Raw genomic sequence first — 16,900 nt, 5'->3', positions numbered from 1 at the left:
GCTTTTAAGTGTTGCGCTTAGTTTAAAATTTCTCGTTGAAGTTGCCTTCAACTTGTGTAATGGAATGTTGGAAAGGAGTCATAAGCCAGAACACATTGCTCTCTTGCCGTATCAAAGCCAACAGAAGGTGGAAATTGCACATCTTGGGAGAAAAAATGCCTCACTGGTGTCGTCAGCATGGTGGACGTTCAAGATAAATGTTTTGATGAGTTTCACACTATTTCTAGTCTTTGGATTACTCACTGACATGGGAAACACAGAGACATCTGCATACAGTCAATGGCTGCAATCCTGACAAGCAGATGCATCCTTTCATTTCTCAATCAAGGCAAAAGTGAAGTATTCCTTTGGTTCTTCTATAACCTCACAAATATCTCTGTTCACTAGGAAATGTGGCACATTGCAGGTCCTTAAGCTGGAAGCAACCATTTGTGGTGGAAAAAATATGCAGAGTTCTTCAGTGTTACTGGTATAGCCTTTCTCACTCTTTCTTAAGGTTACTGGTCTTTGTAAAGGTGGTGACAAGTACATCACTACCTTCTTAATGGAAGTAAACCTGGAGCTACAATTCCAAGATTATAGATTGTAAATGTTGTGCACATGCAAAGCTTCTTAAGCTAAAGCATTGAATGTAGACACCTCCAACTCTTCTCTGGACACTACCACCTCAACCTCGTTTGCCTGTTCTCATGTTGCAGAGCAAGCAGTACCTCAAATAAATTCTCCTATGTAAAGCAATGCAATCCTCTTCTGCATTCACCGTGAACTTTCAACTCCTGTCGTAAATCACAACTCACTCACCATGCTTCTTCCAACTTTACATAAGCACAACCAGAACAAAAGCTGCAACTTGTTAAGATCCCCTTAACTAGTTCCTCAACGTGGCCAGCTTTCTTTCTAATGTTCGTTGCTATGCAAGTTGAAAGGAAAATGCAGTTACTGCACAACTACTTTTTGTATTCACCAGCCTGCTGAGGTCATGATCTTGTCTCTTTCAACTTCTTTACCTGCATGCACATGATGCATGGGTCTGCCCATGCCATTAACTTCATACCAGATAGGAAGCATCTGTCAGTGCTTAAATTCTGCAGGTTTGCCTGTGTAACACCTGTACAAATTAAATCTTCAGCCTAAATGCGATGTGAAAGCAAATACTGAGGATGCTGGACACCTGAACTAATAACAGGAAATGTTGGAGAAACTCAGCAGATCTTGCAACAGCTGTGGAGAGAAAAACAAAGTTAACATTTGAGTTCAGTATGGCTCTTCTTTGGAAATGAAAGTAACTGGAAAACTCTTTTTCATGTTGCACATAGAGGGATGAGGCAATTGGAACAGATTGTGTATGTGCTCACAGCAAAAGACAAAGGCAGTGATCACACTGGTAATGCAGAAACAAATTTCTAAAATATTCATTTTTGGTATTTTGAGCCAAAAGCTTGAAAACAAGTCACTAATTATTGCAGATTTTCAACAAATGTCAAACATGATATATAACAAAAAGGGATCATATCTTTGCAATCTACACTTGCACTGCAATATTATCAAATTTCCACATACTGCTCAATAGGGAAGTTAAACATGAAGCAGTGTCAACAACAATCACCTGTCATATGCTTGATCAAGGAGTAGATTGACGAGTTCTGATCAGTACAAGGCTACAGAATGTGTGTGTGTAAATTAAGCTGCTCGGCCAGGGTTCAGTGACAATTTGAGACAAGGTGAAATGTGGGCTGGAAATTTTCTTCCAAAGAATGAGAGCAGAATTGAAAATATCAACTTCATGATCAAATGAGCAAATGAGATGGAATATAGGTAATGACATTCCAATTACACTGATGTTTAGGTAGGGTGAAGGATGAAAGGACAATGAGAGAATACTGAAAAATATTGAGGGGAAGAATGTATGGGTGAGGCTTTAAGAAACACATAGATAGTATGAACATGATGAAAACAGAAACAATTGAAAAAGAGATAAAAAAAAATGGTGGTTCTGCTTGGGATTGGAAATGGTATTTGAAATTTGAATCTGAACTGAAAAAAATATATTTATTAGTAATCTGAAATAGTGGACTCTGTCTTATCATTTGCCAGTTGAAAAAAAAAAGCAAATTTTCAGCAAGTGTACAGTTTAAAAGCAAAATCATTCCATTTAGATGAAACTATTATTTTTGCTGATCTCCAAGAGAAAAAGTACCAATTGAATGGACGCACAAATAAGAATTCTACCAAATACTGACATACAGGAAATAACTACTTTTCAATAACTTAAAAATCAAAGAAAATAATGGGTGCATATCTAAACCACCAAAGCTCTTCTAAATATTTGCAAGTGCAGATAATCAAGGCACAGTGCGCAGGTAACCATGTGAACACAAATGGAACTAAACAGACAATGATCTTTATATGAGCACTGACAAAAGCAGGAATTCAAAGCTGTACTTACAACATTCTGATTAACGAGATGACCTACAAACTTGCAGGCTGAAAGGCACAGTTGCTGGAAAAAAGAAACAAGTGTCATTTTGGTAAACTATCGGAAAACAAGCAAATTTGTTAATGAGGTTTTAGTTACAGTAGCTTTATTTTAAAGCCTTGAAACCAGTAGCAACATTTGCTCACCTTGTCATTTCTGCGATAACCTTTGCGAAAATTAAGGATCAATCTCTTGAGAATTAGCTCCCCAATTTGAGGGAACTTTGAATTTATAATTGCCACAAGAGCAGCATAAACATGTGTAAATATAGGAGAAGCTGCCTGTGCCTGTATAACAAATCTAGAAACCAATCCCCTGTACGGAAAGAACAGATATACATGCATCAAAAGTGAATACATAATTACTTGAAGGGAGTGTGTTTGAACACAAATAGGGGAAATATCTCGAACACGAAGACTCATCTTTTCCAAACCAGTTAGATTTAGAATTGTTACCAAACTGTCATACAACTTAATTCAGTATCCCTGCCTTCATGTTCTTCCACATCTGTGAACCTACATTTAATTATTTTATGGATTCCTTTATATTTTATATATTCATCTATTTTGTGTATTTAATCATATTAATGTACACAAAAAATGCTCAAAAGTCAGGTTAGGTCAGCAGATCTTCAGATGACACAGAACCTCTTTATGGGCATTTAAGCGGGCATTGGATAGGTATATGGAGGATAGTGGGTTAGTATAGGTTAGGTGGGCTTGGATCGGCACAACATCGAGGGCCAAAGGGCCTGTACTGCGCTGTATTCTTCTTCTATGTTCTAACACTAAATCTTCCCTTCACCAAAAAAATATGCTTGACCGAGTATTAAGACTTGCAGCTTTTGTGGTCTTCTGCTTTTGTCATTAATATTTCAGAGATTTTGATCCATCAGAATAAGTACAAAAACAAAGACAGAAATTCCACTGCTGCTTATTTATACAAGTTCAGTGAAAGCATTTGATTGGCTTCAAAAAGGAATACCCCTTATTTGAATTTTTAGGCAAATTTGCACCATCTCCAAAGAATGTTACACTTTAAAACTCAAACCTTCACACCTATACTAATTCATAAGACATCAGTGATTGATCAAAATATATGACAACAACATAAATGCATACATACCTTCCCCGAACAATATTTTCTTGCAAAAGTTCATGTATAATATTAGCTATGTTTGAGACATTGACTTTATTGATGAGACCATTAATTGACTTCTTTAGAGCTTCCCAACTCATTCGCTGATATGCCAAACTGTAACAACAAAAAGAGCAGTAAGTATGGCAACATTAAAACAAAGCACCTTAAAGCTTTTTTTTGTTCATTCACAGGATGTGGGAATTGCTGGCCAGGCTAGTATTTATTGCCCCTCCCCAGTTGCACTTGAGGTGGTGGTAGTGAGCTGCCTTCTTGAGCCGCTGCAGTCCACCTGCTGTGGGGTGACCCACAATGCCATGAATGAGAGAATTCCAGGATTCTGACCAGTGACAGTGAAGGAGCAATAATATTTCCAAATCTGGATGCTGAAGAGCTTAGAGGGGAACTTGAAGGTGGTGGTGTTCCCATATACCTACAGCTCTTATCTTTCCAGGTGGAAGTGGTCTTGGGTTGGAAGATGCTGTCTGAGGATCTTTGGTGAATTTCTGCACTGGACCCTGTAGATAGTACATACTGCTGCTACTGAGCACGAACGACAGAAGGACTAGATGCTTGGGATGTAGTGCCAATCAAGCCAGCTGCTATGTCCTGAATGCTAACAAGCTTCTTGAGTGTTTTGGGGGCAGCACTCATGCAGGTAAGTGGGGAATATTATCTGACACTCACCACCTGCAAAGCACAAGTCAGGAAAGCTGGAGATTAGAGTCAAGAGTGTGGTGCTGGAAAAGCACAGCTGGTCAGACAGCATCCGAAGAGCAAGAAAAACCCACGGTTTGGACAAAAGCCCTTCATCAGGAATGAATCATTCCTGGTGAAGGGTTTTTGCCCAAAACATTGATTTTGCTGCTCCTGGGATGCTGCCTGGCCTGCTGTGCTTTTGCAGCACCACACTCTTGACCCTTGTAGATGGTGGACAGGCTCTGGGGAGTCAGAAGATGCATTACTCATCAAATTATTCCTAGCCTCTGACCTGCTCTTGTAGCCACTACATTTATATGTAGGTCCAGTTGAGCTTCTGGTCAATGATAACATCCAGAATGTTGGCGTGGGGGATTCAGTGGTGGTGATACCACTGAAAGTCAAGAGGTGGTGGTTATATTGGCTCTTATTGGTGATGGTCATTGCACCACGCAAATGCCAGGCTATGTCAGTTGTCACTGGTAAAGCCAAGCTTAAATATTGTCCCAGTCTTGTTGCATTTGGACACGGACTGCTTCAGTATCTGAGGAGTTGCAAATGGTGCAGTACATTGCATTTCCATTTCTGACCTGACAATGGAGGGAAGGTCATTGATGAGGCAGCTGAAGATGGCTGGGTCCAGGGCATTGCCCTGAGGAACTCCTGCAGAAATGTCCTAGAGCTGAGATGAAGGACCTCCAACAACCACCACCATCTTCCAACATGTCAAGTATGACTCGAACCACCGGAGTTTGTCTCCCGGATTCCTGCCGATTCCAGTTTTGCCAGGGCTCCTTGATGCCACACTCTGTTGAAAGTAGCAGTCAAGGGCTATCACTCGCACCTCACCTCTGGAATTCAGCTCTTTTATCCATGTTTGAACCAAAGCTGTAATGAGGTCAGGAGCTGAGTGACGCTGGCGGAACCTAAACTGGGCGTCACTGAGCAGGTTATTGCCAAGCAGGTGCTGCTTGATAGCACTGTTGATCACATCTTCCATCACTTTATTCATGATTGAGAGTAGACTGATGGGGCGGTAGTTGGCCGGATTAGATTTGTCCTGCTTTTTATGTACAGGACATATCTGAGCAATTTTCCACATTGTCAGGTGGATGCCCGACAATGGATGCCAGTGTTGTAACTGTATTGGAACAGCTTAGCTCGGGGAACTGTAACTTTTGAAGCACAGGTCTTTTGTGGTATCATTGGAATGTTGTCATGGCGCCTAGTCTTTGGAGTATTGATTGTCTCCAACCATTTCTTGTTATCACATGGAGTGACTTGAATTGGCTAAAGACTGGTATCTGTAATACTGAGGACTACTGGAGGAGGCCAAGGTGGACCATCTATTCAGCACTTGTGGCTGAGGATTGCTGTGAAAGCTTTCAGCTTTATCTTTTGCACTGATGTGCTGGGCTCTTCCATCTTGAGGATGATGATATTTGGACAGCCTCCTCCTCCACTATTTCTCCAATTTTCCACCACCATTCACAACTGGTTGTAGCAGGACTACAAAGCTTGGATCTGATTTATTGGTTGTTTGATCGCTTAGCTGTGTCGATCACTTGCTGCTTATGCTGTTTAGCATGCAAGTAGCCCTTTATGGTGGCTTCACCAGATTAACACCTCATCTTCAGGTATGACTGGGTTTGATCCTGGCATGCCCTCCTGCACTCTCCATTGAACCAGGATTGATCCCCTGGGTTGATGGTAATGGTTGAGTGGGGGATATGCCAGGCAATGAGTTACAGATTCTGCCGTTGTTGATGGTGCATAGCACCTCGTAGATGCCTAATCTTGAGTTTGTATAGCTGTTCAAAGTCCAGTTGAGTTTCTGGTCAATGATAACATTCCCATTCAGCACGGTGAAAGTGCCGGATAACACAATGGAAGTTATTCTCAATGTGAAGGCAGGACTCACCCACAATGACTGCATTATGGTCACTCTGACCAATACGGTCACGGACAGATGCATCTGCAGCTGGCAAAATGGTAAGGATGACATCAAGTATGTTTGATGCCACATATAGGCCAGACTGGGTAAGGGTGGCAGATTGCCTCCACATAGTCAACATGCACACATACACATATACATTTTTGGGGTGAATTTGTACTTGCAGAGTTACATTGTACTTTGCTCAAAAACTGCATGAATCAATGTGTCTGTTAACTCACTTTTTAGATTAGAATCAGTTTAAACATTATGGCACAGACTGGGACACAGAGGGCTAACACCTTTAATATCTCAACATCTTATTGGCACAGACACTAATTGTTACTTTTAACTTGAGAATGTAACTTTTTTAAAAAGTTTTGTGATTTACATATGAAAGAAGTGAAACTATCATGGTCATTCTAACGGATGAGAGACTTAACAAACAATCAAGGTATTTTTCAATGTATAATTTCATCACACTGTAAACTTTTGCTATAAATTCTCTGTCTTACAATTGTGTACTCCACAACCATCTGATGAAGGAGCGGTGCTCCGAAAGCTAGTGCTTCCAATTAAACCTGTTGGACTATAACCTGGTGTCGTGAGATTTGTAACTCTGTACACCCCAGTCCAACACCGGCATCTCCAAATCATGTCAATCTGATGGGTTTTTCCAACAATTAACAGTGGTATTGTGGTCATCCTCAGATTTTAAATCCAGATTTTTTAAACTGAACTCAAATTCCATCATCTGCCATGGTAGAATTTTAACCAGAACCTTATGGGGGGTCTCTGGATTAATAGTCCAGTAATAATACCACTAGGCCATCGAAAAATTGAAGCAACCATGTTGAATAGGCGTGCACATAAAAAGAATGGAGTATATTCAATATGAGTAACTTCCAGATTAAGGCCTCAAGGCATGACATTGGCAAAGATTTAAAAGATTAGGTTGGGAAAAGAAACTTAGACAGCAACATAAAAGACAATTCCAGGTGAAAATATTAAATGGTAAAGAGGAAAAGATCTAACACTTTGTTCAGAAGTGCATCATACAGAGATAAGTTGTTTAAGTATTGAAGCTTTCCAAATATAGAAAATGAGCTGTGGACATAATAGCATAGAACCCATATAGGACAGAGTCCTCCAATCAGCAGAGATGTGGTGGAGCATAAAATAATTTGAACTAGACAGCTTAATTAAGAGTCTCCACCAATAACTGCTTTCAACAACTTGCGAGGGCAAATACAGAACACTGCGGTGTGGACATGGGAGGTATTGTCCTTAATCAAGTAGACAAGCCAGCAGCTCATCACCACCTTCTCAAGGGCAACTAGGAATGTGCAATAACATGCTGGCCAGCCAGTGACATCCATGTCCCAAGAATGAATTTAAAAGGTTTTTCTAATGTGGTGCAGGAGCAAAAGGAGACAAGAAAGTTTCAAAACTGATTATTCAATTAATTCCTTTATCGTTGGCCAGGCAATGATTCACGAATGACAGGAGTCAAGTTTGTTCTTCAAACTTCAATTGGCACAAAACTTAATTTTTTTTTAATAAAACAAGAGACAGAACAAATCAAAATAATCCATATCCAAAGAACCATATTTACCTATATTTCCAACCACTACTATATATTAAATACATATAAAAGCAAGATTACAAAAGACTTGAAACACATGCATTCTGTAATACGATTGTTATATTATTGAGATCAGAGTTTAAAATCAATCCTGAACAGCTAATAAACAAAACCTCTTGAACATGTTCCAAATCAGTATCCATAAGACATAGGAGCGGAAGTAAGGCCATTCGGCCCATCGAGTCCACTCCGCCATTCAATCATGGCTGATGGGCATTTCAACTCCACTTACCCGCATTCTCCCCGTAGCCCTTAATTCCTTGTGACATCAAGAATTTATCAATTTCCGCCTTGAAGACATTTAGCGTCCCGGCCGCCACTGCACTCTGCGGCAATGAATTCCACAGGCCCACCACTCTCTGGCTGAAGAAATGCCTCCGCATTTCTGGCCTGAATTTACCCCTAATTCTAAGGCTGTGCCAATTAGTATGAGGCAACAGCACAAAACAATCTCCATATTTGACACCAATTACCTCTTCAGCTTGTTCACTCTGGCAGCAGAAACAGAAATGTCAGGCAATGTAGGGCAAAAGAGTAATGATATACACTATCAGCATCATGGAAGTGTGTTTTCCACTAAATCTATCATCTGATGCTAACAGTGCCAAACAGAACTGCAACACAACTTGGTGCAGTCATGTCTTGTGTCTGCAACAGTACCAAAATTATTCAATTTCAAAATTTAAGCCAAGTCCATATACCCATTTTCACTTTTCCACTTACCTGCTTTTGTCAGCAATTTGATCTTGCATCATTCGCAACCGTGCAGGAGGAATGTATGCTCCACCTGTCCTTGTCAAAATCGGATCTAAATCTGCCTTTTTCTTTTTCGCTGGTGGTTCAGATGAACTCTGAGCGGCAGATTCATCCTCATTTCTTGTGATAGGTGCTGGTGATTTTGGTCTCTTCCTGTGATCTGATTCAGAATCTTGGCTCACCTTTTTATCTTTGTCTCTACCTCTGAAATAAGCAGTTATTTTTGTGTCAGTCCTTAGAAGATTTGTTAAAAAAAAATCATTACTGCTTAAAAGTATTTTAAAAAAAGGAATATTAAGGAAAGATTAGGGCCCAGTAAGAACTACAATTGTACTTTGTACGTAGAGCCAAAGGACATAGTCTTAACTTACAACCTGCCTATGTGTCAGTTTCACTGGTAAGAGCAATGAGGGAAGAGGACTGTGATATGCTTGAAGAAATTAGCATAGACAGAGAGGAGGTTCCAAGTGGTCTGGCAGGCTTGACAGTAAATAAATCTCCAGGGCTAGATGAAATGTAACTGAGGCTGTTGAGTGAGGCAAGTGTGGAAATTGCAGGGGAGCTGGCAATAATTTTCAATTCCTCTGGCCACAGCAGTATGGTACGATTATTCCAAAAGGGAGCAAGGGACAAACCATTAAACCATAGGCTAGTTGGTTTAACCTCCATGTTGGGGAAGCTATTGCAAACAATTCTGAGGGACAGATTAATCTACACTTGGAGAGGCAGGGATTAATCAAGAGTGATCAACAGTTTTGTGAAAGGGAGGTCATGTCCGGCCAACTTGATTTAACTTTCAGTAGTAAACAGGTGTGTCGATGAGGGCAATGATTTTGACATAGCATACTTGGATTTCAGCAAGGATTTTGTTAAGGTCCTGCATAGGAAACTGATAATAAAGCTAAGAGCTCAGGGAATCCAAGGAAATTTAGTGAATTGGATCCAGAGTTGGCTGCGTGACAGGGAACAGAGGATGATGGTTGAGGGGGAATTTTATAACTGGGAGTCTGCATCCAGTGCAGTTCCACAGGGATCATCAGTGGGGCCCTTGATATTTGTGGTGTGTGTATAATTATAGGAAAGTTGATCACAAAGTTGGTGGGGTTGTAAATACTGTGGAGGATAGCCTTACATTACAGCAGAATATAGATGGGCTGATCAGTAGCCAATGGAATTCAATTCAGCAAAATGTGAGGTGATACACGAGTGCAGGATAAACAAGACAAGGAAATACAAGAAGAACCTTAAGACCTGGGGATGTATCAAGGATCAGAGGGACCTTGCTGTGCCTTCAGGTAGCAAGACAAGTGGATAAAGTGCTGTGGTGGCATATGCTTTATTTGCCTTCACTGGCCAAATGATAAAGTGCACATCATCGATTTCCTTTACTGAATTCAAATTTCATTACTTGCCATGGTGGAATTCAAACCGATATTTCTACAGCATTAGCCTGGGGTTTTGGATGACTAGTCTACTGGCATTACTATTGAGCTGCCACCTCCCTTATGCTGACATGAATAGCCAACATGGTATTTCAAAGCTGAATAACATACCTAGGTTGCGTATTTTTGTCATTATATCTGCCATTACCAGATGGACCTTTGTCGCAGGCGGTCCTGTCTGGATAATCTCTTGGTGATCTTGACCTTGACTTTTTGGCACCTTTATGTCTGGAAATATAAAAGACAAAAATGTAAATACCATAACCTGTGTACAAAATTGTCTGGCATCACTTCTCCAATTGCCTTCATATTCTGAACCCGTACCCTCTTGGTTCAATTGGTAGTGGTATACTGAATCTCTCTTTTCTACTATTTAACAACTGACTTGGCTCAAGTGATTTTCCTTTTTATTTTGACAAACTAGTTGTTCCAGTACTTCCACTGACTCAGTCTGAATTGCTTGAAATAAATTCCATGGCTTGTTATTTTATTCATCCACAATTTTTAAAAAACTTCCTAAGCTTCTGACTAGAACAAGACAACACACAGGGTGCAGTTGAACCAAAATATGTTCCAATTTGAATATTATTTCCTTCAGCTTGTATGGCAATGTTTCAACTGTATAAATTTCCGTTTGCCATTTTGATTACTGCTCCAAGAGTAATGCAAAGAATGACAATACAAAGTCATGATCACACAAAGATGTGACTGGACAACAACTTGTGGGTGTAATCTCCTAAAACCGAAATGCTTTTCATCATCGTTAACTTTGATTATCAGTCATAAATCTTGATGTTCCTGCCAGATTAGTATGCTTCCATTCACTTGAATGGTAAGGCATTTAAATGCTTCCAAGAACTGCTACTGTGCACATGCTGACCAAGGAACGGGTTCTCTGCCTTTGCCTGGAAACCACACCAAAGCCCTAGGTATGTTATTTAGCTTTGAACTACCATGATGGCTATTAATGTCAGCATATGGGAGGTGGTGGCACAATAGTAATGCCAGTAGACTAATTATCCAGAAGTTTTGGCAAGGAAGTTTTGAGATGAAATTATGATCCCAGCTGACAGTAGTAACATACAAATTTGATCCCAGACTTAAACGTGGCTTGACTGATCGTATAGTTAATTTTTGCATTTGTTAGTGCGCCGTTCCTCACAAATATTTTTATGTAAGAGTGTCGAAGTTGTTTAACTTTTGTGTAAAAGAGAATGCATAAATATGTACCTTATACTTTGAAAGACCTTAACACAAATCGTGAAAACACAGTTTAAATCCAGAGCCAGATACAATCCTGTTTACAGATATTCAAAAAAATCACATCAAATTCTTTTAACATTTTTTAAAATCATTGTTAACTGATGCTTTCTAGTTTCTTTCCCTGGACTGCCACTTCAGAATCTCGTGATGTAAACTTTTCAAAAGTCTGGCAGCTGAGGTTTTCTCAATTCGAACAATTTGAAGTCTTCTGTCCAAGCTCACATGGCTTGGAAACTCCAAAATAAAACAGGAGAACTAGGGTGTCTGGTTCCTCCGAACTGAAATAATCTCCAGCTGCAAGAAAGAAACCTTCTGAAAGGAATTCATCTCTTCTGAGCTGAAGCCTTCTGTTAGAGTTAAAACTGAATTAATAGCGTTAAATATGCTTACCCTGTAACTCACCCAGCAGTCTAAATATTTTACCCATTAACAAGGTAGGTGTCCTCTAAGCAGTTAACTGATATCACATGCCTTAAAAATCATGTACTTAGGTAACTGCCCAAATTACTTTCTAATCATATCTAAAAAGAAATGAGAAACACTGGCACAGAATAGACATCTACCACTACTTCAAAATCTAAATCCCAAAATATATAATTATACACCTTTGATCACAATGTGCATATCAGCCATGAATTGAATGTTGCCACATAACATACATTTAATATGACTCAGAACTGGAAAGATGCAATGCACCAGGAACTGATACATTACATACTTGTGTGAACCTTCAATATTCAGTTTAGCCTCATTTATCATAATGTCCAATTGCATAATGCATCGAGAACTCAACAGAATTAATAGCATTAATTTAAGGCAGGGAGTGGCTGTTCAACCTGATCTATAAAACAAATTATCATGACATTAGCATCAAGCTATCAAGCTGATTCAATGGTTTAGGATCCCCCCACCCTCCATCCCTCCCTGGACATAAATGGGAAACATGTAATAGCAAAAATAAATGAATACTTAAAAACAAAATTCTCACTAAACACAACACTGGCATTAACTTGTTGGGAAATGAAAAATTATAGATGGATTGTGAATGGAAATGTGAAAATTTGCAGTTAATAAATTGTTACTTCACAAGGGTAATCCTTGATAATATACAAAATCTAATTTTACCTGTACTCAGGGGAAGAGCTCCTTTGCCTTGGACTGTGGTTTTCTTGCCTCTCCTGGTTGGAGTTGAGCTGAAAAAAAAATTAAAATGACCTGAAATACCAAATCTAACAAAGACAGAAATTTCAACGATCTTTTCTCAAAATTTATTTCAAGAAGTACCAATTTCCTGTTTCTCACACAACTAACATAATTTTCTTGTTCTTCCAAAAACAAATGTGTATGCTTGTGTACATGTTCAGACAAATGACAAAGGTACAGATTCCAAGGAGAGCAGGGATGAAAGTTAGATGGAGAAGTAGCAATTTGTAATTCTTCACTGACACATCTATTATGATTGGGGGGTGGAAAAACAGAATATTATATCCATGTTTTAGTGGTACTGGGCCACAGAAAAAGGCTTTGTTGTTAAAACCATTTGCTGTACACGACAGCAAGATCTTAAGCCTCACACTTTATTCCAGCTTTCTGCTCTTTGCAACACTACAGCTGAAAATTAAGAACTCAGCACTGTCAAGATTATTGTAAATATGAAATCAGGTTACATTATTGCTCAGTCTTAATTACAAATTGACATCCCAGCATAGTACCACAGGTGTGTTGATGTGGGAGGTGTCATCCTTTGGGTGTCGCCTCAGATCAAGATCTTGTGTACCTGCCTCTTTGGTTCAGGTACATGTTCAAGACCTCAAGCTTCTATTCTATTTGCACCCAACTGCAATTATTCCACTGCTTTGACATCGAACTTCCACGACACTGCTGTGTAGAAGCTTCAAGTGTAGCCATCCAGTTTTCCCATATCAGTCAGCAAAAACTTTTCATCACTTTCAGAATGCTCATCAGATTTGGCGAGCAGTGTCACTGGGGCTGGCATACAGCAAAAACATACATTCTACTACATCTTGAACATACAAAAGTTACAAGGTGCTTTGTAGGAGCATAGTACCATACATGACATTGATCACTTTAAAACATAATCTACATGTTTCTCTCCAAGCAACACAGAAGCCTGATTTTGTTCAAAAACCTGGAATCCATTCCGAGCACCATTGTGAGAGTTTTCCTACTCCAGATGGACTGAAAGATTTAATGGCAATGGTCCCAACTCTCTTCCCAAATAACTAGCTAAAAATGAAAAATTCCGGCATTGCCTGCGATGCTTGCATTCATGAATTTTCAATGAGGGTTTCAACAGCAAATCAGCTGAAACAAGTGCAACGTTGGGCACTATTATGGAAGTGGAAAGAAGTGATATTTGCAGGTTCAAATGGGATACTTCCATTACAAACAGCCTGGATTAAAATCAGAGTGATACAAGGGGAGAGATGAATAGATAACAAGGGAACAGAATTTGAAATCTGGATCGAAATCAAAGACTTCAGCCTTCCCAATATTTAACTGGAAGATGCATTTGATCATCTGCAACTGGACATGTTAAAACCAGTCTGATAATTTGGCAACAAGAGAAGTGTAAAGAGAGGTGAAGGTGAGATAGAGCTGGGTTTCATTAGCAGACTTGTCTAAACTTACCCCAAGCCTTTGGGTGACACCATCCAAGGAAAGAAATAGGAGACCATCAATGATTCATCTTTGGGGAATAACAAAGTTCAGAATGGGGGAGTGCACAGCTAAGTCATTATTCAGGCTACAATTTGATAGATAATAATGGAATCGTACGACAGCAATTCCACCTAGCTGGCTGACTGGAGAGGCAATGAAGGAGAATCATAGGGTCGACAATGCGTTGAAAGCTGGAGAAGGGTCAGGGAGCATAGCTTACAAGGATGTAATTTGTGGCTTTGATAAGCCCTTCTTAATACTGTCACAGGACCAGAAAACATATTGGACAGATGCAACATAAAACTCCACAAAAATATGACACAGATTTGGACAACACCTGAATAAGGAACTGTTAACAATTTTTCTGTGAATAGCTTCTTATCGATCTGCTCATTAATGTTATTGCACACCTCTGGAACAGATGGGACTGGAACACAGGTGCCCACGCCCCAAGGTAGGGATGGTATCATTGCACCACACTATTTTACTGAAGATGAGTGACCAGGTCACCCAGAAGTTCGATCATCATTGTAATTAATATGACCTTGGAGATGCACAAGTTGTGAACTTTTAATTTAAATTAGTCAGTTTAGTAATAGGGATTAAGAAAATTGAGAAAGTCAACTGTTTTCAGGGCCTAGTAGCCTCACAAAGTATTCAGATTGACTGATCAATCTTACCTGTATCTGTATTACACTGCTTTTCATTTTTTGGACAGCTGTACCACTGCTAGCAGCACTCTCTTCGCTATCTGAGCTACCTGAAATCACCCCATCCTCTGTATTAATAGATGTCTTCAAATCACTCATGTCTTCTCTGGTAACATTGGCCTCTCCATCGTCCTCAAGTGTGCTCTCAGCCATTTCTGTGCCTGACCAAAATTCAAAAAACAGTTACATTTTTTACACCACATTTTTAATTAATCTGAATTAGAAGCAAAAAAAGTTCATAAAATCCAAGTATGAAATAATAAATGGTTCAAAGTAATTAGTTCATGTTCCCATAATTAGCCATAGAACCTGCAGAATTTAATTACATTTGCACCAAATTATGTTCAAATTACATGAAGAAACTGATATTTTGTACCGTTAGTATTGCAAGCTGTTACTTTACAAGGAGCGAAGCAGTGGATGACAAAAATGCTTCAACCAATTATATTTTGTTTTGAAAGAAAGAAACCTCTTTTACCAAAAGTTTTGTTCTGACCATCGCACAGGTGTTAGAAACATAATATTTCACACAAAAAGAGGTATTTACAAATGAAGGAATACACAGTTTGCCAAGAACACAAATGATGAAATATAACCCATGATTGCACAGGGTCATTTGATATTATGCTGGGGTATAAACAAAATATGAGAAGACAAATCAACAATATTGGATTTCAACACTGAAAAATATTGAAGCTTTTTTTTAAATTGAGAATTTGAAATATGGACTTCTTGTCTTTGAAGCCATCTTGTAGAAGCATTCATCCATTTTTCTATCTGAATTCTCCAGTTTTCAACTCTCAAATTCAACTGATGAAGCATTTAAATACCATGAGCTTCTAAACTTGGCTGGTTTACTGATACATTCATATATTCATTCAATAACTAAACTAACTTGAAGTCAAGAGAGAACAGGACACTGAGCCTTCAAGGAGAGAATATCTGCCTCCACTTAACCTTTTCTAAGTGAATTTGTCAAGATTAGGAATATAATGTTCAAAAATTGTTACAGATCTATTACATTTCAAGTTACATTTCTATTGTATTCAACTGCCACAGAGTTACTTTAAAACTTGTGTGAATTGGGAAACTGGTGGAGATGGTGTTTTAGGATACTTGACTACTATTTTATCAAGAGTTATCATAAAATATCCACTATGCAGTTCAAATTTCAGAAGTGTAAATGCCAAAATCACTAAATAAATGAATTTAGTACGTGTCAAATCTCAGATAAATTATCAATTCCAAATTACTTGGAGATTATGTCCTGGAATTTTCATCAGCAGTGAAGCAAGGAAGGTTGTTGTTGGACCTTGAAGATCTAGGGAGTGGTTTTCCCTGATCCCAATTGTAGGTTAAATCACATGCCAATTCAAGGAGATGACTTGGTATGCAACAACAGTGCTGTCAGCAATCTGTTAAGCACATCAGGTATTCACATATAGCTAAGCAGGAACTTAGCAGTGCATTAATATCCTTCTCTCGGATAATGAAAATAGTTACTGCAGTGAACTGAAAACTAAAATGAAGATAACTTCATAAAAAACTGCACAGAGAGTCACCAAGTTAGGAACATTCGGTTATGAACACTGAACTTTCAATGCTGTCTGATATAGGGATATAATTTTAAAGATCTGACATACAAACATTTTCTGTACTTAGAAATAGCAACTTTGTATCGTCTTGCATCGTGTTCCAACTTGCATATAAATTGAACTGTTAACAGAAGCCGTTCACAGTCTGGGAACTGCCTGTATTCCTTTAAAAAAAATTGAGTGTATGGAGAAATTTGACATTCCACAAATATAAAGTTGGCTCTTCAGGCAGTGTAGTAGTTTCCTGGCAATTATGAAGTTTGGACACAGTGAAAAACTCATCTTCTTCAACATGGTTTTTAAACTGAGCCTAAGAGCATTAGCATGGATGTTTTGGTCAAGATATGTTTGAAGCAACCTTTTCAGGGATATTAATACACACCACTGAAGCAGTGGGACTTGATATGGTCTTATGAAGGTTACAGGGAAAAAGGGGAAAAATGGGGCTAAAATACCTATCAGTCATTGTTGAATGGCGCAGTACACCCAAAGGGCAAATGGCCTAACTCGTATGTCTTATGGTCTGAATCCAAGACTCTAGGCTCAGGCAGGAGGGACGGTG

At 39.0% G+C, this 16,900-nt stretch overlaps 1 protein-coding gene across 1 annotated transcript in view; it reads right to left on the bottom strand.

Moving 5' to 3' along the window:
• cwc22 (CWC22 spliceosome associated protein homolog) overlaps window positions 1-16,900 on the bottom strand; it is a 113,292-nt gene that overhangs the window by 60,785 nt on the left and 35,607 nt on the right. Inside the window, exons 3-9 of the mRNA XM_043693495.1 lie at window positions 14,714-14,904; window positions 12,477-12,544; window positions 10,200-10,316; window positions 8,614-8,850; window positions 3,602-3,730; window positions 2,623-2,791; window positions 2,447-2,500 (exon numbers count right to left, since the gene is read on the bottom strand). Coding sequence (XP_043549430.1) covers window positions 2,447-2,500; window positions 2,623-2,791; window positions 3,602-3,730; window positions 8,614-8,850; window positions 10,200-10,316; window positions 12,477-12,544; window positions 14,714-14,904 — 965 coding nt within the window. The remainder of the gene's footprint in view (window positions 1-2,446; window positions 2,501-2,622; window positions 2,792-3,601; window positions 3,731-8,613; window positions 8,851-10,199; window positions 10,317-12,476; window positions 12,545-14,713; window positions 14,905-16,900) is intronic.

Source organism: Chiloscyllium plagiosum, chromosome 7 (assembly GCF_004010195.1).
Source record: "Chiloscyllium plagiosum isolate BGI_BamShark_2017 chromosome 7, ASM401019v2, whole genome shotgun sequence".
Taxonomy (NCBI): Eukaryota; Metazoa; Chordata; class Chondrichthyes; order Orectolobiformes; family Hemiscylliidae; genus Chiloscyllium; species Chiloscyllium plagiosum.
This window is presented reverse-complemented; position numbering and strand designations above follow the sequence as displayed.